General features: G+C 32.3%; 2 protein-coding genes across 2 annotated transcripts; one reads left to right on the plus strand and one right to left on the minus strand.

Annotated features, from left to right (window-relative positions):
• Positions 1 to 1574: 1574 nt before the first annotated feature.
• LOC123658180 (E3 UFM1-protein ligase 1 homolog) lies at positions 1575 to 5509 on the minus strand. Its single transcript, XM_045593620.1, has 7 exons — positions 5376 to 5509; positions 5128 to 5212; positions 4050 to 5035; positions 3168 to 3606; positions 2617 to 3075; positions 2334 to 2545; positions 1575 to 1849 (listed from the first exon to the last, which is right to left on the minus strand). Exons 2-7 carry the CDS (start codon positions 5208 to 5210, stop codon positions 1734 to 1736), a joined length of 2295 nt encoding a protein of 764 aa, XP_045449576.1. The 5' UTR covers positions 5211 to 5212; positions 5376 to 5509; the 3' UTR covers positions 1575 to 1733.
• Positions 5510 to 10635: 5126 nt separating this feature from the next.
• Positions 10636 to 18500, plus strand: LOC123658181 (monocarboxylate transporter 10). Its single transcript, XM_045593621.1, has 2 exons — positions 10636 to 11261; positions 16943 to 18500. Exons 1-2 carry the CDS (start codon positions 10997 to 10999, stop codon positions 17995 to 17997), a joined length of 1320 nt encoding a protein of 439 aa, XP_045449577.1. The 5' UTR covers positions 10636 to 10996; the 3' UTR covers positions 17998 to 18500.
• Positions 18501 to 21419: the final 2919 nt, after the last annotated feature.

Consider the following 21419-nt stretch of genomic DNA (forward strand, 5'->3'; position numbering starts at 1 on the left):
TTATCCAACAAGCTCAGGGTATATTGTTCCATAATAAAACCGATTTGGACATATGGAATCCAACTGTGGTCGACAGCCAGCAAATCCAACGTTATGTGCCTGCAGAGAGCCCAAAACAATATTCTAAGGGTACTTTCCTCGGCGCCCTGGTATGCTCGCAACTCGGAAATTCACGAGTATCTAGAAACCCCAACCATCTTGGATGAAGCAAAAAGATATTCAGCCAATTACAAGGACCGCTTGACAACTCATCCTAACCCGTTATCCAGTATGCTTCTGCAACCAAATCCAATTAGAAGACCCAAGAGAGCCGATGTGCTGCTTTACTAAGGGGAGATGGAGCAGTGGCTCTATCTCTCGAAACACTAATCTCTTGCAACACACCTGATTATAGTCTAGGCGACTGATCGCAGGCCTAAAATAAAGGAAAAAAAAAAAAAAAAAAAAAAAAAAAAAAAAAAAAAAAAAAAAAAAAAAAAATTTCGCGCGAATTTGTTGTGAAGTTAACCGACTACTTCGAACGCTCGGTGAATGGTGGACCTTTATTGCCCGTAACGCAAGTGCAAAATCGTGTCGCAGAAGCACTTGGAATCGGCAAAAAAACTGTTCGGATTCGAACCATCTTGAAGGAAAAGTATGGGCCTTCCGGTACTGAAAAAAATGTATTACGTACGCCTAAAAAGACGAAAAAAGCAAACCTGTAAAAGTTTATTCGGAACGTGTAGGCTTATTACACAAAAAATTAATACCCAACCGTGGTAAATTGCTGATATCAGTATGAGAGGATGGTCTATTTAGTGGCAGTTCCACGTCTTTTGTAACAATTATGAAGCAATTAGATTCAAATACAAGAAAACCGACAAGAGAAAAATTATGATGGAACGATTCTTTAGAGAGAGATGAACAAAATCACAAAGTGGGCCAGTGTTATATTTATCGATGAGACTTGGCTGAACTCAAATCATATGGTGCCGCAGTCGTGGACGGACGATACCAAGGCATCTTGCACAAAAGCACTAATTGGAAAAGGTGGATGTCTAATAATTTGTCACGCTGCATCAGCCAGGAGATTTTTGTGAATGATACCGTAAATAGTACAAAAGAATATCACAAAGAATTGGACGCAAGTAAATTCATAGAGTGGTTTACTAACTTTTTAACAAACCTCGCTCAACAGTGCATAATCATTATGAATGATTCATATTGAATGCATTTTATCATTCAGTTAATAAGAAAATTACTAAAGAAGACTGGACAAAAGTGGTAGAAAAAACTCGAAAATTTATAAAGGAAGCTTAAGCTATGACAGAGACATAAATATTGATAATACAAATGAAAATGAAATAGGTAAATATATTTATTGACTTTAAGAGCGTTGGCGACGATGTTTTGTTTCCCGCTCAAATGACGTATGTTGGTTGTAAGCTGTCATAAAATTAATGTAAATTAATTTTGTAAAATCTTTAACTTTTTTCACAACCTAATTTTATACTTATTCCCCATACACAATTTAATTTATCTTGTTGAATTTTTTTTTACAATTGCTAAAGTGTAAACCAAATAAAACTAAATACTTGTGTTATTGTATTTATTCAATGAATTATATCAAAACAGACAAACATAACATCCAATTCTACTTATTTTAGCTGTGTAGGTTAGGTTTGAAACCCACTGAAAAGTAACAATGCAGCTTCACTGGTTTACTTTCCCCTATCACTATTAACATATACTTTTTAGTATTTCTTTACTTCAATCACAAGATTTTTTATTGATGACATCTCCTCTTTTAATATTTCTTCAATACCTCCTTTTTCATCTTCCTGAGCCGTCAAATACTTGGTAACCAGTTCTGGAATGTAAATGAAACATGAATATGATAGTTATATTACTAGAATAGTGCTCATTTTAACTATATGTAATTTAATAACATTATTTTGTACATAGTTAAGACAAACCCGCAGAACTCTGTCACACTTCACAATTATTTTTAATAAGAAATAATTTATAAGTTTTTAAATTCTTTGTATTTAAAGCAGCAATTTTGTTATTTATTTATTTATTAAGGACAACCAACAGAAGATACAATATAAATGTTTAAATACATACTTAATAGGTAAACAATGATCATTGTACTTCTTTTTATAGGCAGTCACTACATGCTATACTGCTCAGTGTAAATTAAATTTAATATGAAAAAGGAAGGAGTAAAATAAAGATAATATAAGAAACACATTAAAGATAACTATAAAAATGTTAATGGACCCATAAACGTGGTATTGGGTGTGTTTTTTTCTATGATTATATAATGTTTTCTCAAAAACAAATAGCCCTACCATGATACTTTTGAAGTTGTTCAAAATGTTCTTCTTTTAATTGTGATTTTAAAAATGTTATAATAATTGGAACTTGTCTCCCAGATGCATGAAGCATATTCTGATTTAGTATTGTAAACAAAGCAAGAACTACTAAATGTAAAACCAAAGCTGGTTCTTCACAATTTTCTAATTCATGTATAAGTTTCTCTCTGTGATTTTGCACCAAAAGTCTGAAATATAAAAATAAAAAAAAATTTAGTCGAGGAATACTAAGTTAGATTTTAAAGGAAAACATACATACTTATCCTTTTTTTTATCAATTTTTTTCAGTATCATGCCACATTCTGATAAACATACATCTATAGCTTGGTAAAATTGTTCCATATTTTGTTCAGATATTGTTGAATTTAGACTTTTTAAAGGTTTCTTATACTCATCTGACAAATCATTTATAATTTTATTCCTTTGCTCTACTGATAAATCATCTACTTGAACTGAAAGATTGCACTGATTTGCTGCATATTTGCAAAATTCTGATAAAATATCTCCTCCGAAGGATTTCAACAAATATTTAACAAATTGTGGTTGTTGATCACTTAGAAATAGTTTTAAACCTTTTTCATATAACTTCATGTCATTTACAAGAACATTAATACGATCTTGAGCAGAAGAATGTGTTTGTTTTCTGTTTTGATTAGCATCTTGTAACAATTTTTCAGCTAATTCCTTTGCTATAGTCAAAGCAGTTTGATTGAGATGTCTGAAAAGAAATATGATAATTTTCAGAAAAAAATTTCTTATTGCAAATATTTTATCCCCAATTAATTTAAAACTTAATAACGTTTGCCTTACCCTTGAAGATATTCAGCTATCTGAGTCAATAAGTCATCAAGACTTTCATCTTCCAACTGTTCTTTGATACAATTTTCGATATCTTCAATACTAATAATTTCTAAGTTAGTTGGGGTTTTCTTAGCTACACTTGATGCGTCATCAGAGTCCGAGTCGTGAGTAACTTGTTTAAATCTACTATGTTTCTTGACAGCTTTTGTTTTAGTTTCTCTGCCCTGTGTACCTCCACCTCCTTTGCCAGAACTTGCTTTTTTCCTACGCTCTTCACGCCTTTCAGCTTTATGATCAAATTGGACTGCTTGTTGACCATCAGATTTGGCAAGTTGCTTCTCAAGATAAAACTGTTGGTACTTGCCGGATTTAACAACAGTTTCTGCATTTTTCTGAGTGACTGGCATGCAAGATTGCTTCAAATTTTCTATAAAATTGTTGCTAAACACTGAAATCAAAAATCCAAAGTTAACTTATCAATGCTAGTTAAATAAAAACAGAAACTACTATTTAGATCAAATACACCTGAAAGAATATATTTTTTAAATATTTGATGAAAAAATTAAAAAGCAGTAAAATAAAAAAATAAAAAATTCTAAAATAAAAGTAGCCCAAGTTACTCCTTATTACATCAGTTATCTGTCAGTGTAAGTCCCGTCAAAATCTGTCCAGTCTTTTCAGAGATTAGTCGGAACAAACAGAGAGACAGACAATAATTATAAAAAAAATGTTATTTTGGTATATGTAGCATGTACATATGAATTTAGTAAAAAGTAGTATATGTTTAAGGAAAATGAGATTAATATTCCATTGTTACAGTGGTTCTGCCACTATTCAACTTTACACACAACAGTACTTTTCACTAATAATTTTGTGATAAGTGTAGAATACCTGTTTTATCAAACAAAATAGTTTGTCTTGAGTTTTTCTTCAGCAATGGTTCAAGCAAATTGTCTATATCCTCGTCTGACAGAACTGATGGCAGTAGTGACACAACATCTAAATAACTTTTTGAAGAAATGCATTCTTCTAAGGCAGTCTCCAGCTGTTGATTTATTTGTGAACCAATAACACAACTGTTCAAGAAATTCAAGTCTTCATTTCCCAAAACTCTTTTAACATAACCTTTTGGGTCAGATATACCTAAACGGGTTAATGCATCATATTCCAAGTAATTATTTTGTTTGTAGAAATTGATTACCCACTCATTTTGAGATTTTGTATAACAAGATGGTACATACTGAGCCCCAGATTGACGCCCAGTAAGCACACCGGGAGTATTCAATTGATCAAAAAGATACATAAATAAACGCTCTGCTATGTTACAATGACTGATGATTAAACTAACTGGTGTAGGCTTTAGCAGACCCATTAAAGCTCCTCTAATCTTTGCTTTAGTCCTCATTATGTATTCTTCAGTGTAAAAAATTCTTGGATCTGAGGGATCTTGTTTTGCTCGAATAATTTTTCCCATATATCTTTCCAAAACACCATGTTGTAATAGATCTGCTGGTAAATCATATTGCAGTGTTAAATCTCCAACTGATATTTGTCCTTGTAATTGCAACTTTTCGTTAATCTCTCTTGCAATTTTTTCTAAATAATAATGAGCAATTAAATATCCTGAAACCAGTTGTACCTCCTTTCCTTTTATAATTTCAGATAAATGAATGTTAATTTGGTTTAGATCTACGTTCAACTCCTTAGCCAAATCAACAGTGTTCACACGACCACCACGGACATACAATTCATCTTTAATTTCCCTGACAAGTTGCTGTGGTGTTAAGTACTCTTTACCATCAGTTGTGAAAATCACATCAATTAATTTAAGCTCTATTAACTTAGATACAATTTCAATACAGTTTCGCTCCGATAATCTGAAATGCAAAAGTTAAGAATATTCGCATTGTTTATTTAATTTTGATTAATAACAATATGTTACTTTTATCACAGATGTTATTCAAGTTACCTTTGTGCTGTGGAGCTTAATTGCGCTTTCTGAAAGTCAGCTGCTAGACGCTTTATTTCATCCCAGTCCGTCGATGGTGCCATTACTGCAAGTATAATTGTTTGTGTTATACATCGCAATTAAAGTAAAAAGTTTTAATGAAAACATTTTGAAATATCTACTTTTTGTAAAACTTATTGTCACTTATAACATATAGATTATAATAGGTACCACATTAATTTTATTACAAAACATTTCAATATACTTACTTCTAATTTACGAACACAACGTATTTTAACTCTAATAATATACGTCGAATAAAAATATTTTATATAAGTTCTGTCGACTCGATACTATTCAACTTATTCATTTTCATACGTGTCAAATTGTCAATATTGTCAAAGAGAATAATAAAGTACCTAGTTACCTACTATGGTTATTAATAAAATTGTACTTAAGTGTTACCTACCAGTAGTGGTTACTATATGTTTATATTACTCTTTGAGTGGTACATACAAATAAAAATAGTTGGTACTACTTGGTACATGGGTACATTGAGGTGAGAATAGATTTATTTATACCTACTACCTACATCAAATTTTATCTGGTGTACCAAAATGTCAACCGGGATCATTAGGGATGTATTCTCAATGTTAAGAGCAAAGGTTAAGAGGTATTTTTGTCATCATCTTGAGATCGATTAAAATCACAGTTAGCGTAAGAAGACCGTGATTAAAATTCATTCTGAAAGTTTCGATGTAAAAGGTAGAGGAGTCTTTTAGTATTTTCGGATAAAAAGTTCCAAAGAATCTTTCAAGTTGGCCTGTTTGTAACAGGCTGGTTTTGATATGATAAAAAGGTAACATTTTAAAAATGAAATTAAAAAATATAAAAAGTGTTTCCCGCCACTTTTTATTTGTTTTTAGTCAGCCAAAATCATAGAGCAACACGGAGGGGATTAGCCCTGGCCTTTTTTACCGATACAAAATTGTCTGGCATTTTTTGCGGGGGGAAATTACACACATGCTTACTTTATCTAATTCCCACACAAAAAAAAAAAATCGTCTATCACTACGAAACTCACTCAATGTATAATGGTACCAAGTGTGTGTGGATCTGTTTTGTATAAAATGACATGATAGTAATATCGTTTCTTAGTTTGAAGAAAAGTGTCCCATGGTACTGTGGTTCCGTTTTGCTTTTTATGTAATGTTCATTATTGCTGGTGGTTCCATTCTGCTTTTCGTATACCTTGTTTCCAAGGGGAAAGTCATGTGGTTCTCTTTTGTATAATAATTTAGACCACTTTTAGAAAGGTTAAGAAGTCGCAGAAGTAAGGCTTTTTTTGCAAAATTACGTTATGTGCCCGAAGGGACCAAATTAATATCGTTTGATTGCCAAAAAAATTTACCTCTTCCGAAGCTACCGGATCAAATGTCTTATTGTACTAGACAATTATATTTTTATAATTTGACTATGGTGGAGGGATCTTCATTCTTACCGCTATCAAAAGACAGAGTTTTTGCCTATTATTGCACTGAAAATGAGTATCATAAAGACTCGAATTTAGTTGCCTCTTCGCTATTCCATCGCCTGTCTAATACTGATATAACTGGTATAAAAAATGTACGTCTGATGGCAGATGGCTGCGGAGGGCAAAATAAAAATTGTATTTCGATTGGAGCTTGCTCAAATTGGAATCTCTTAAACAAAAACATCGAAAGTATCGAATTAGTATTTCCCGTCACCGGGCATTCATTTATGCCGGCAGATAGTTGGGTATAATTGAAAAAAAAAACTAAAAAAGCATGAAGTATTCCTGCACCCCGATGAAATAAGAAATATTATAAGTGAAAATTCCACATTAGTTAAGTTAGGGGTAGACTGTTTAGTCAGTGATTAGAGACAAGCTGTTACGGATGTTGTTAAACCGACAACAACTTGGCCGATGGCATTTAAGGAGTGCAAAAGATTTGTTTTGCAGCGGTCTAAGAATCTTAATAATGTCCTTATTCGTGGAGATCCATTTTATAAAAGTGACTTAGCAACTCCTACAAATGTTTGCCGAAAAAAAAAAGTATATTGGGTTGATAAACCCAAGCCCTATGACCGCAAATGTTGCAGTCGACAACAATAAACTAATTGATATTAATAAGTTACTCGGAAAGCATTTTGGAGCTGACTGGCGTGAATTGCCTACTTTGTTGTTTTATAAAGACTTATTACTTGTCCAAGAACAACTGACGGCAACATCCAGTCCAGAAGATATTGTGAAGAGAGGCTCGATGAATCAAATGATTTGCGAATTTAAATTTCAAATTTATTAATGTTGAAGTTAAAAGACATATTTTTAGAAGGGAATTTTTTTTTCATTTAATTATTGATTTCCAAAGTTTTAAATATTATTGATTTCCAAAGATTAAATAATTTATTGATTTTCAAAGACTTAATTATTACCTATTGATTTCCAAAGAATTAACTATTATTGATTTCCAAAGATTTAATTATTGTTGATATATTTTTGGGCAGCCCTAGGATTTATCGCCATCTGTATTTACATGTTAGTATCAAATATAGCTATCTGTGAAGAAAGTTGGTATCAAATCCGGCCATTTCTGGAGGTTGGTATCAAATACGGCTATTTTTTCAATAAAAAAACGTTAATAGTAGCTTATTCTTGAACTCCATCACATTATCTGCGTGTTTACATGTAAGAAAAATAACCATAGATTATAATTATAGTTTATACATTATTCATCAGTCACACAGTTTAGGAGAAATCATTTTTTTTAGTTTACCAAAAATTAGTTAAAGTGTAGATAGCCGCCTTTGATTATATACGACTGATTTGTAAGAGACATTTTACTCTTCCCACATATTATCGTTTGACATGTTACGAACGCTGCCCTGTTACGGGCCCGGTTTTTTTTTTTTTTAAATATATAGACTAGCGCTTGACTGCGATCTCACCTGATAGCAAGTGAAGATGCAGCCTAAGGTGGTGCGCGCTTGCCTAGTTGCCTAGTTCGTTGGAAAAACGGAAGCCGGAAGGGCATTCTAAATTTTTGCGGTGCGTATTAGGAACGAGGAAGTAAATCGTTTAGTGCGAGATCTTGGGATTTCAACCACATAGCGGTGCAGATTCATGCGATGCCTTGCGGTTCGGTGGTAGAAAGGTGATGGTGGAACCAAATTGTATAGTTCTAGAGCACACTCTCCGAAATATAACCTGTAAAATACCGACAAACAGGCAACCTTGCGCCGATGTTCGAGACTTTGAAGTCTAGAGCGAACCAGCGATTTGTCACCGATGAGTCTTCTGGCGCGTCGATCCACAGAATCCAAAGCAGCGAGCTGGTACTTGGCAGAGCCATCCCATAAGTGGCTGCAGTACTCCATACACGATCGAACTTGTGCTTGGTAGAGAGTAAGAAGCTGTTCCGGTGTGAAGTACTGCCTGACTTTATTGAGGATACCAAGTTTCTTACCAGCAATTTTTGCCTTGGATTCTATGCATTGTCCGAAGTTCATATTAGACGAAATATTTTTTTTCGGGGTGTAATATTGTGGCCCTAGCGGCCTTGACAGCGTCACCGAGTGTAGTGGCCGGGTGGGTACTGAGACGCAGCCGTGAAAAAAGGGGAATCCTTTAGGGGGGCTCGTCCTAAGGGTGTATGGCTATTTTATAGACAATTGGGTGCCGATTTATGAGGTTTTGGTTTTGGGGGTGAGGTGGGGGAGAAGGGGGAGGAGTGAGTTTTGCAATTTTCACACGTTATTTTCGAACAGGAGTAAGTGTAATTGTATTAGCAAGCAAACAAAGAAAAGCCGACTTCAATTATATCGACAAATAATACAACGTAGGTAGACGAAAAATAGTGAAGTAAATATGCATTGTGATGTGTGGCTACGGCACCAAAGAATAAAGCCACCCCCTCTCTTCCCGTAGGTGTCGTAAGAGGCGACTAAGGGATAACAAGGTTCCACTACCACCTTGGAACTTAAGAAGCCGACCGATGGCGGGATAACCATCTAACCGCTGGCTTTGAAACACACAAGCTTAAGACGGGCCGCAGCGTCTTAGGTGCGACAAAGCCAGCCCTGCGGTCACCAACCCGCCTGCTCAGCGTGGTGACTATGGGCAACACACATGAGTTCACGCATTTTTGGCGCGAACTTGTGGAGGCCTATGTCCAGCAGTGGACTCAATAGGCTGGAATGATGATGATGATGAAATATGCATTATCAAAGATTACTCCAAAAGTTGTAATCAGATCTCGATGAAATTTAAATGTGACCACATGATCATCAGCTTTCGATTAAATTAAAAATCATCAAATTCGGTACCCCCAGTAAAAAGTTATGCGGATTTTCGAGAGTTTCCTTCGATTTCTCTGGGGTACCAAACTAGGGATATTTCCTTGTCAACAAAAAAAGAATTATTAAAATCGGTTCATAAAGGACGGAGTTATTCCTGAACATACATATATATATATATATATATATATATATATATATATATATATATATTTATTTATACGGTTGAAATGAGTAACCTCCTCCTTTTTTGAACTCGTTTAAAAAACGGTCTCGAATGCAAGATCTGTTGCTGTGTCTTCGGCGTATAGGGCTAACTTTGTTAATTTGTTGCTATGTATATTTACCACATTGCCCTGCGCTACTGACGTTGTGCGGCAGAGAGGACACGGGAAAGAGACACAGAGCCGAAATACTAATTTTTTGATGGTTCAATGCGCTTTTTCATAATAAATATTTCTTTATATCATTGGCCTTAGTTCGTCTATTGCAGACGATTTAAACAGTGTCAGACAGACACTGTGTCGCCTAGGACGCTTTTCAGGAAAACGCAGAGTTGCCTAAGCTCTGCGCCACCCTCTCGAACTCACTGGCTAGGCCCACAGGAACGACGAGTCGATACGTGTGGAGCCAGTTCGATTGCAGGAGTATTTCGCATTTTAGGGCTATGCCACGAATGCTTGACGGAGACCCCATTCCGGGTTTCAAATGAAGTTTTTCTTCTCCAGGACCCTGATGATTTTGAGCCAGGTTATCCCTCGGCCACCTTTTACGACCCCCACGGGAAGAAAGGGGGTGGTGCTATTCTACTCGACCGACACCACACGGCATATATATCCATGTTTGCTTAATAAATTATTCATTATTCATTACGTTCTAGAAACTTTGATTTCGATACACCTAAGTCACAAAAATTAAAATATTATTAAACATATTTTTTTCCGAGGCCTTGTAAATTGTATAGTACTAGACATAATAGATTTTTTGTTGATGTTATAAAAGTAGTTTAGTTTTTTTTTTACTTTTAAACTGACTGTGACAACGTTTAGTAATTGTTAAGGAAAGTTTACGAAGATTTTTTTAGATACGTCACAATTATGACGTCATCATAGGTCATTAAGCGAATGACAGATACGGAACCATTTTGCATAGTGTCTCTAACTAATCTGTGGAATTCTTGAATGAATGAATAATTTTTATATAGTCAGTCAAACTTGTGTCAAACTAATAATTGAACGAACCGTCTTCAAAGTTCTACGAATTTCGAAATACAGAAAGTCGTGTCGTAACTTTGCTCGCCGCTGCATTAATGATGGTGATAAAAATACTCATTTCAAAACTGTATAAGTAAAAAGATACAAGTAGGCTTTATTTTATGTTAAGAATATATTTGTCATGGATTAGATACACACTTTACTGTTGAAGTTTCATATTTTTATTTACTAAACTTCTCGTAAAATCTGAACTATTAAAAATAGTCATTTACAGCGCTGGTGAGACCATGTGAAGGCCATGTGCTTTAGTGGTGACAAAATACATAAATTCTTTTCTTATAATATACAGATATTTAAAAATGGAATCTTTACCGATGGAAAATAAAAATTTATTGTTTAAAAATAATGAAGTTGTAATAAAACTTGAGAGAAATGGTCAAGTGTTGAATGGCGAAACATCAAGAGAACCCCCTGATGGGGGCTTCAGAGCTTATATGATAATTGTTGCTTCCTTTCTCACTAATGGCTTAATATTTGGAGTTATCAATTCTTATAGTGTTATTTATACTGTACTCCAAAAAAGACTTGAAAATGAAAATGTACCAAACTCTGAAAGTAGAGCTGGTGAGTATAATTATTTTTATTATATTATTTGCACTTTTCTAATTCATTACTATAGAATGAATTAAAATTTTATTAGCATATTAAAATTGTCTTTTAGGTTTAAATAAATTTACTAAACAATATTTTAAACATGGAGGTATAAAAAAGAAATTTTAACTTTGCAAAATGTAACTTTGTAAATTTAAAAATACACGCTTTAAAAAGTTTATAAAAGTAATGATGAAATTGTAATTTTAATTACACATGCTGCATGATATATTATGCATGTAATGCATGATATATTATTGTTTGTTGTATAAAATTAAATATTAAATTATGAATACATCAGCAAAACATTTACATAAGCTAAACATTAGGACTTTGTATATTAATTAAATATACCTATGATATTGATTATATTGTTGGTAAAGTTTATGAGCCGATTTGAAACATTTTTCCTTAGCCAACTCATAAGCCTCATTTGATTGTATAGCTAAAATTAGGATACGATGAGACTGGCATGTACTTGTTTGTAAAAGCCCTTAAATAAAGTAAAAACTTAAATATTTAGCCAAATAAAAGTAGTTTAATATGTAATAATAATATATATTTTCAGCGACTGAAATATAAATGACATAAATTAAATCTTATCTTTTTTAGCTTCTGTTATATGTATATTTTTTCTTTATAACAATATATACATATTATTCAAGCTCATGAAATTTATTTATAATGTTGAATGTAAATATAAGTTTGATTGTATATTTTACTGTTCCCAAAATCAGAACATATCACAAAAATATTTTATTTATACAGGCCATACATGTTATATCATAATAAGTTATAATAATTTTTACTGAGTACTTATTAATAATTATTATCTAAAATGTATGAGACTTTTTAAAGTTGTATCATATCATTCAGTGGTGTTTCCTGTAAATTATCAATAAAATGAATGATAATTGTTTGTTATTAAAAAAAAAAAAATATATATATATATATATATATATATATTAATTTACATCAATATTGTAATAAAATGTGAACATAATCAATGTACGTAGTTGAAAAATAATAAATTTAATACACATTACCACATACACAAAATTTACATAGAACACATGACAAGCACCAGCTTTTGAATAAAAAAAAAAGAATAATAAAAATTGGTACATCTAGCAACAAAAGTATTGTCGATTTGAAAAACCTCCTCCTTTGTTCGAAGTCGGTCAAAACTAAAAATATATTAAAAAATATTAATAGTTCTAAAAGCGTAGGGTGATGCAATGTTAATTATAGGAAATGGAGACTGGACTCAGTAAAGATTAGTATGGGGCCATCCATAAATATCGTCACACGAATTTCACGTTTTTTGGACCCCCGTGTTTATCTCAACTTGTCAAATTTACGAGACTATTAATACCTATTATAACATCACATATTTGTAATTTTTACATTTATCAATTTTAATTTATTAAATTAAGACATCAGTTTCGACATTATTTTTGTTTCAATTTAACTAACTTTTAGAATTTATTATGTTTTGAAATTTGATGTCACAAAATTTTGGATCCCTACTCACCCCTTGTCACATAATGTCACACTTCGTCGACCCCTAGCCACGTTTAACGTGTGACGTAATTTATGGATGACCCCTAATTGTTGTTTATTTATTAATTGTCACTTGATAAACTGGCGCCAGTCACGGTGCGCACGTGTTTTTTTTTGTAGCCGTTAAATGCGTCAAAACATTGTCTATCAAGCGGTCAATTCACTTGATCGTATCTATTTCATTACTCTGTCGCGCAATATTTATCACTGTCTGTGTCTAAATAAAGGTTTAAAGAACTGTAGGTATACATTTGATTGATAAAACTATGAAATATGCTCGCGACCAAAATAAAACCGACTTAAATTCCAAAATTATTTTTCTTTAATTTGAGGGAAAAATATTGTTCCTATACATGTAACTAGCATTAGTTTTATTATAATTATAACAGTTTTTAGATAATTCAAAAGATTGTTGGTTTAGATAAATTTTGGAGAGACTTAAAGTTTATTAAACAAAACTAACTCTTTTGCATTAACTGCGATAAAAGTTGCTATTTTAATTGAATGCTATTCGTATTCGCCATTATAACCTTTTTTTACGGTGACGGAATTTCCACACTTTATTCCATTCCATCGCAAGATATCGCATCGCAAGCATCGCAATCTTAGTTTTTTAACTTGCGAAAAAATTGAGGCTATTCTTAATTTGGTTCCTTTTTAAATATACTGCGACGCAATTTTTCGAATGAGTTATTTTAACCGACTTAAAAAAAGAATGAGGTTACTCAATTTGACCGTATACCGATATATATATATATTTATGCATACATAAATAATCCGGGGATAACTTCGTCGTTTATGAACCGATTTCGATAATTCTTTTTTTTTGTTGGAAAACAGATATTCTAAGTGTGATAAGGAAACCAGGATCTCATGATGGGATCCCAGAGAAATTGAGGAAACCGTCGAAAATCCGCATAACTTTTTACTGGGTGTACCGATTTTGATGATTTTTAATTTAATCGAAGGCCGATGATTATCATTAGGTCACATTTAAATTTCATCGAGATCTGATTACAACTTTTGGAGGAATCACGTTGTATTACTTACTTGTCGATGTAATTGAAGTCTGTTTTTTTTCGTTTGCCAGCAAACACAATTATTCTTTTTTATTTAGTCAATTTGGCATATATGGCATATTATGTTAAAATAATGGACTAATTTATTTAATGTTAGTAAAAAAGTCAAATTCGAAGCGTAAGAAAACTTAGATAAGATTGATATTTTAAGCTTTAAAAACGAATAAAAATTATTTATTCGGTATTAAAACTGATTGGGTCAAAGTTACACAAATATCATGAAGTCGTGAGAAATCTATTCCGGTTTTGCATATGCATTTTAACCGATCATTATGATTTGATACTTCCAAGAGGAGTTTATCTCGTGGTTGAAGTGACCTGATTAGATTACGGTACATTGTGTTCCACTTATCAACTCCAACTCTTTAATGCTGAACTTTTTGAACTGTGTTCTTCATATTGTATACCTAAACATGTTAAATTAATGTCGGGAACAAGCACGCCGGTGGCTAAAATGTTAAAGACAGTATTTTCTTCTAGTTTAAGACTCCGATCTTATTAGCTTCGCAAACATTGTTGAACTGTTAATTTTCCTAGGCAATTTGTAATAAGGAAACACTTAACACTGTTATGAGTGAGCATTTCCTCTAATTTCTAGTTGATGCACTATCGTTCTATTTACGGATCTTTCTTCTCCGTATAATGAAGAAAAATTATTTATATTTATTCAAAGACCTTTTGAAAAACATATTATTGTTATCTGTTTCGTAATTATCTTTATTGTTCTATTTATAATAAACGAGGTTAAAGTGATTGTAGTCAAAATATAGTTCTGTCCGATATTCGTCAAAAAAAGTAATAAAGAGTTGCGCAGTAGGTAATAGTATTGACTGCCTAATTACTGGAGGAGTCGAGTGTCCAGTCTATACTAGTAATTTTTTTTTCGATTATTCTATTATTATCGATATTTTATTTTTTATCGTTAAATTATTTAAATTAGATGTAATGTAGAATAACAAATGTAAAAATAGTGACTTTATTCTATTTGAAAAAAAAAAAAACTGGATGTAAAGACAATCTACCGAAAGAATTTCTTTAAACCTGTCCAACAGGTGTTGGTTTAAGTATGAAATCGGGTGTGCAAACAAAACTAATAAGCGATTCGAAAAAGTGACAGTACCAACGCATCCGTCAGACTACATATTAAGGTAGTCTGCGATGATTCAAAATATTTGAATGTAACAAATCAGAAAAAAGCCACTCAAAATCTCAACAATTAACACCCATTACGCAATGTAACGCCGATGTTGAGACTGAGCATAGCTTATTGTCAGTTAAACATGATAAAAGATTGAATAACGGAATATCGTAACTGTATGTCAGGCGCTAACTACAAACAAAACAAAAATAAAACGATAAAATAAAAGTCAAAAGTCTCAGCAGCTGCGTGATACAACTACAGAACGAATTAACAATTCTCTCTCTACAGATGACATTCACAATCATGTTTCTCGTATAGCAAAGTTACACAAATACAAAGATTCAGACAAATTATATTCTGTCTTCGGCGAAATATCATCGAGATACTATTCTGGCAGCTGTGATGCAATACAATATGAAAACATGACGATAAACTAAGTTCTCATCACCAGGGAATCGTATATAATATATTCGTATTTCTTAGAACACTTGACCCCAGTAAATAAATCCCTTTAGCACGCATAATCAAAGGCATACAATCACATATGAAAAAAAATGTGATTTTTTTCGATGGCGGGATAACCATCCAACTGCTGACTTTCAAATACACAGGCCGATGACGGGCAGCAGCGTCTTCGGTGCGACGAAGCTAGCCCTGCGGTCACCAATCCGCCTGCCCAGCGCAGCGCTGACTATGGGCAAAACCCATAAGTTCGCGCCATAGTATTTGGCGCGAACTTGGGGAGGTCTTTGTCTATCAGTGAAATGCGATAGGCTGAAGTGGAGTGGAGTGGAGCATGCAAAGAATGTAATGTTAGGATAGTATGTAATATAAAGAAATATAGATTTAAGATTACCTATGTAATTTTTAACCGACTTCCAAAAAAGGAGGAAGTTCTCAATTCGACTGTATTTTTTTATTTTTTTTTAATGTATGTTACATCAGAACATTTCACCGTGTGGACCGATTTCGACAATTTTTTTTTTAATCGAAAGGTGGTGTGTGTCAATTGGTCCCATTAAAATTTATTTGAGATCTAACAACTACTTTTCGAGTTATGTCTAATAATGGGTTTTTACTTGACGTTTTTTTCGTCGACCTACGTTGTATTATACCGCATAACTTTCTACTGGATGTACCGATTTTGATAACTCTTTTAATAAAACACTTTTTTCGGATTTTATCGCGGTTTATTGTTAACTTCTCCTCACTCCTCCCGTCCGACTCAGTCCTCCCGTGACCATGGTTGCTGTAAAGTATCCGAAACGTCGGGAATCAAAAGTTAACAATAAACCGCGATAAAATCCGAAAAAAAGTGTTTTATTAAATGAGTAAAATTCGCGTAAACATTGATAATTCTTTTTTTGTTAGAAAGTAGATATCTCTAGTTTAGTACCATGATACCATTTAGTACCATGAAGGAAACCAGGATCTGATGATGGTATCCCAGAGAAATCGAGGGAAACTCTTGAAAATCCGCAATAACTTTTTACTGGGTGTACCGATTTTAATAATTTCTAATTTAATCGAAAGCTGATGTTTGTCATGTGGTCACATATAAATTTTATTGAGATCTGATAACTACTTTTTGAGTAATCTTTGATAACGCGTAGTTACTTGAATATTTTTTCGTCGATCTACGTTGTATTACTCGTCGATGTAATCGAAGTCGGTTTTTTTTCGTTTGCGAGCAAACACAATTATCGTGGGAGTCTACTGCACTAGCTCTCTTTAGATTATTAATTAGCTCAGATTACCTATATTTTAATAATTATCAATATTGCATAATATGTTTAATTGATTATTATATTTGTGCTGTATTTTTATATAAATAATTTATATAATACTAAGATTATTATTTTCTATTGCAGCTTTAGTCGGCGCGTTGACAATGGGAACAACTTTTCTGCTGTCTCCACTCTCGGGTGTGTTGACTGGACTCCTTGGATTACGTTGTACTGCTGTATTGGGAGGAACTATTGCATTTCTTGGATTACTTATATCTTCTTTTTTAGTAGATTATGTAGATGTGCTATGTTTTACTTACGGTGTTATGTACGGACTAGGAGCATCCCTTGCGTATACCCCATCTTTGGCAATTCTAGGTCATTATTTTAAACGTCATTTAGGTTTCGTCAATGGAGTTGTTACGATAGGAAGTTCTATTTTTACAGTTATTATGCCTCCTGTAATGGAATATATGATTCAAAATTACGGATTACCGGGAATGTTTCGATTTTTGTCTGTTATTACTGTCGGTATCGCGCTTTGTGGGTTGTTATTCAAACCAATTTCTGTCTTGGTGGTAGAGAAACCTCCGAGAGAAGAGGGTTTTAAGGGTCTTTTAAAAACTATAATTAACGTTCAAATTTGGAAAAATAATAAGTACAGGTTATGGGCGATGTCTATGCCTGTTGCTTTATTTGGATATTTTGTTCCATATGTTCATATAAAGAAGTTTATCGAGTTAAATTTTACAAACGTTCAAGACAATTTACCACTTCAATGTATAGCAGTAACTTCTGGAGTAGGACGATTACTCTTTGGAATATTAGCTGATAAAAAATGGGTTAATAGAATAATCTTGCAACAGATATCTTTCTATGTTATTGGAACTCTTACAATTATATTACCTTTCGTTAAATCTTTTTCGTTGTTAGTTGTAGTATCATTGTGCATGGGAATTTTTGACGGCGCATTTATTGCTTTGATTGGTCCGGTTGCCATACAATTTTGTGGTAGTGCATATGCCGCACAGAGTATCGGTTGTATGCTAGGATTAGCTGCTTTTCCTTTGTCGTTGGGTCCGCCAATGGCTGGACTTATTTACAGTTGGTATCAATCATATACACTGCCATTTGTTTTAGCAGGAGTATCACCTCTTGTCGGTGCCACCTTAATGTTTGCTATTAGGTTTCAAAAGTGAGAAAAATTTATAATAGATTAGAATAACATTATTACTACCAGAGGGTTTTTTATGACGAATGTAGGCCACCCATTGTACCATTTAAATTTAGCAGTAATTTACGGAATTATGTTATGTAAAGTATCTCAAATTTATCTGTCGTTGATAGAATTAATTGTTTCATGATAAAATAATGCAATTTATAAGAAATATCCTAGACAGTTTTAAATATTTACTATTAGGCTTAAACGCGAAAAAGTTTCCTAGCCTTTTACCAACAATTGAATGCTCTCCAATTATTTTGTGGATGTTTGAAAGTACGAAATAGTAGCTTATAAAAATATACTAATCACTAGACGATCCAAAATTTTTCTGCATTGGCGTTTATTTCTATTTACGGCTCATATAAGTCGTAGTTTAATATTTATTAGCCTATATACTACCTCAAGGAACATGCTATTTAAAAAATAGAATTTAATTTCTAAATAAATTTAAACTAGTAAACCAGGCGTTATCGTGTTCAACAAAAAAAAAAAAACACTGCTTTTAAATACTATTTTAGAATTACAAATCTAAAAGGCAAACTACAGCTGTTGAATTACGTGGGCTTATTAGCATTTTGTTCATTATAGTGTTTCACACATTTGCATTATAACAGCAATCATTAAAACACTATTGTAATTTAAATGAAATTGACACGCGAAGAGTTTTCAGTCGGTAGGTAGACTATACCAATAATCCAATATTAATAAAAATGCACAAACTGTTATGTAAAATTTACTGTCTGTTTTAGTCTGGAACTGTACTGTGGTGTACTGTGTGGCTACGGTACTAAAGAATTTAGCCACCCCCTCTCTTCCCGTGGGTGTCGTAAGAGGCGACTAAGGGATAACACAGTTCCACTACCACATTGGAACTTAAAAAGCCGACCGGTGGCGGGATAACCATCCAACTGCTAGCTTTGAAATACACAGGCCGAAGACGGGCAGCAGCGTCTTCGGTGCGACAAAGCCAGCACTGCGGTCACCAACCCGCCTGCCCAGCGTGGTGACTATGGGCAAAACACACGAGTTCACGTTATTTTTGGCGTAAACTTGTGGAGGCCTATATCCAGCAGTGGATTGTATAGGCTGTAATGATGATGATAATGATTAGTCTGGAAGAATTTTTTTAAATATGTTAATACATAAATTGCCGTAACAACGTCATAACTTACTGGAATAAAAACATGACGTACCAAAGAGGCTCCTTCTACGCATTATTCAATAAAACTTAAATATTTAGCTTTTGATATACAATGTTTTATATGTAATTTTTTATCTTCATTATATAAATATTACTTTTCATTTTATTGTTATACATTTTATACTTATTTTAATGTGCAATGAATTATAAACAAAGTTATTTCGTCTCAAAATATTCGTAATAAATAGTTTGTTATTTAATAGTTGAAATATGTAAAAGCTCATACGCTCATTTTTTGCATCAAAAAGTTTCGTATCAATGTTTATATTTTTGTATTTCCTAAAACTTGAAATAAGCTTTATCTTTTCGTGCAAATCTTCTTCGATATAATTTTATAGCAAAAATACTAATAATGTCAAAGAATCAAATTAATTCACTAAGAATTAGTTTGGATTCTTTAACTTTTTTTTACTATTGTCTGAAAACTTAAAGCCATCAAACTAGACATCGTACTTTGACGCAAAAGTTATTTATAAAAACAATATTAAAATATATCACGATTCTTATTTCTCCATATAGGAGAAGGATTGGAGCTTAATCCACAACGCTATTTCTCTGTAGGTTGGTGGATATTTAAATAAATGACGTAGATAAAATAAAGAGATAGGTATCATTATAATCATTGTCGGCTTTAGTGCTTATTAGCTCGAAATACTTGAAAGAATAATTATGTGCTACATTTTTTTTCCTAATAAAGACAAAATAATAGTTTTAATTATTCAACGTTTATCGGTAAATAAAGTGTAAAAAGAAAAATACTAAGTTTATACCTTTAGATGTTTAAAATTTAAATAGGCCAATCCTCATTATGCTGATCTAATATTGATATTCAATGAAAATCTAAACCTATCTATTCAATTATTGTATGGTGCTACGTATCATTTTAATAAAGACCTAAAGTAACTATTATCAACTATCCTGAGTATGAAGCGTTTATTTGCATTTAGTACCTATAATTATGTAACTTTTTACTGTTCCGTTTTTAATATAGTTACCCTTAAAAGTTCCTATATACAAATTAAGTATTTTACGTGTTTTTGAAATATTATGTACGACCCACCTAATTTGTTAAATAGTCGTTCTATTAAACAATTTAATTATTAAACGATTAAAAGACGAGCTTATTTTCGCGCGAACCAGCCCAACAATTGCACTGGCAACTAACTGTTGTATTAAATCTCTATTTCAACTAATTAATAAATATTAACAAATACAATATATAAATATCTAACATATCAAACTATTTCTGTATTAATTGTATTAAAACGGAGTTCTGTGTAGGTATTTAAAAAGAAAAAAAAATCGATTACTTATTGATATATAAAAATGTTATTTTAATTTTATATTTGTTAAGGTTACTTAAAGAAAGAAAGTTTAAATAATCATGTAAACGTAAGGCTAATATTACACCAGAGTAAACAACTTAGGATATTAAAAATAAAATTATTTTTAATTCTTTTAGTGTTTTAGTTCATTATTTTGTGAACACGTTCACAATGTTCTCTATTCTAATGGAGTTTGTTTTTAAGTTTAAACACGAGTAATTATGATTGTATTTGATAATTATAATAAGAATGCATCTGTTTCTTCATTTGACAATATATTTTTAGACGTAGTCCGCACAGGTAAGAATCTAATATAAATCTTTGTTATATTTTTAAAATCATAATTTTATATAAAAAGAAAATAACACTGTTGTATATAATAACTGTAATTAATCTATAACTGAATGTCAATTTATAATGCTAGAAAAATATATTTTTATCGATAATATATATTATATTTTTACACGAAATTTAATTTTTGTAACAATTCGAAATTTTAAATTTCGCTATTACCTACAGTGTTGATAAACTGTTTTTAATAGCTTATTAGTAGTTTAAAAAATTGTTACAAAAATAATATTGTGATTGGTATATTGAACTTATTTTTATTATAATATTAAAAAGCTACTAACTAAGAATTTTTTATTTCGTTTGTCTCTTTTAAATAAGTAATATAGAAAATAATGTCATTTTTGTAATAAACAATTGTTTTATTAGGTACACGTTATTGTCTATATTAGGGGGCGTCCATAAATTACGTGAGGTGTTTTTTTAAATTTTCTGTCCCTCCCCCCCCTGGTGAGATGTCGTGAGATATTATTCAACCCCCTCCCCCATCCCCCAATCTCACGTGAGATTTTTCAGAATGTGGGT

The sequence above is a fragment of the Melitaea cinxia genome, chromosome 12 (genome assembly GCF_905220565.1).
Source record: "Melitaea cinxia chromosome 12, ilMelCinx1.1, whole genome shotgun sequence".
Lineage (NCBI taxonomy): Eukaryota > Metazoa > Arthropoda > Insecta > Lepidoptera > Nymphalidae > Melitaea > Melitaea cinxia.

Excerpts from the sequence above, each read along its gene's own strand:
- LOC123658180 (XM_045593620.1), bottom strand. The coding sequence starts at position 5,210 with ATGGCACCATCGACGGACTGGGATGAAATAAAGCGTCTAGCAGCTGAC. Across the intron at positions 5,036-5,127 it reads TTAAGCTCCACAGCACAAAG|ATTATCGGAGCGAAACTGTA; the intron begins GTAACTTGAATA and ends TTTGCATTTCAG. Across the intron at positions 3,607-4,049 it reads TATTTTGTTTGATAAAACAG|TGTTTAGCAACAATTTTATA; the intron begins GTATTCTACACT and ends TTTTGATTTCAG.
- LOC123658181 (XM_045593621.1), top strand. The coding sequence starts at position 10,997 with ATGGAATCTTTACCGATGGAAAATAAAAATTTATTGTTTAAAAATAAT. Across the intron at positions 11,262-16,942 it reads AAACTCTGAAAGTAGAGCTG|CTTTAGTCGGCGCGTTGACA; the intron begins GTGAGTATAATT and ends TTTCTATTGCAG.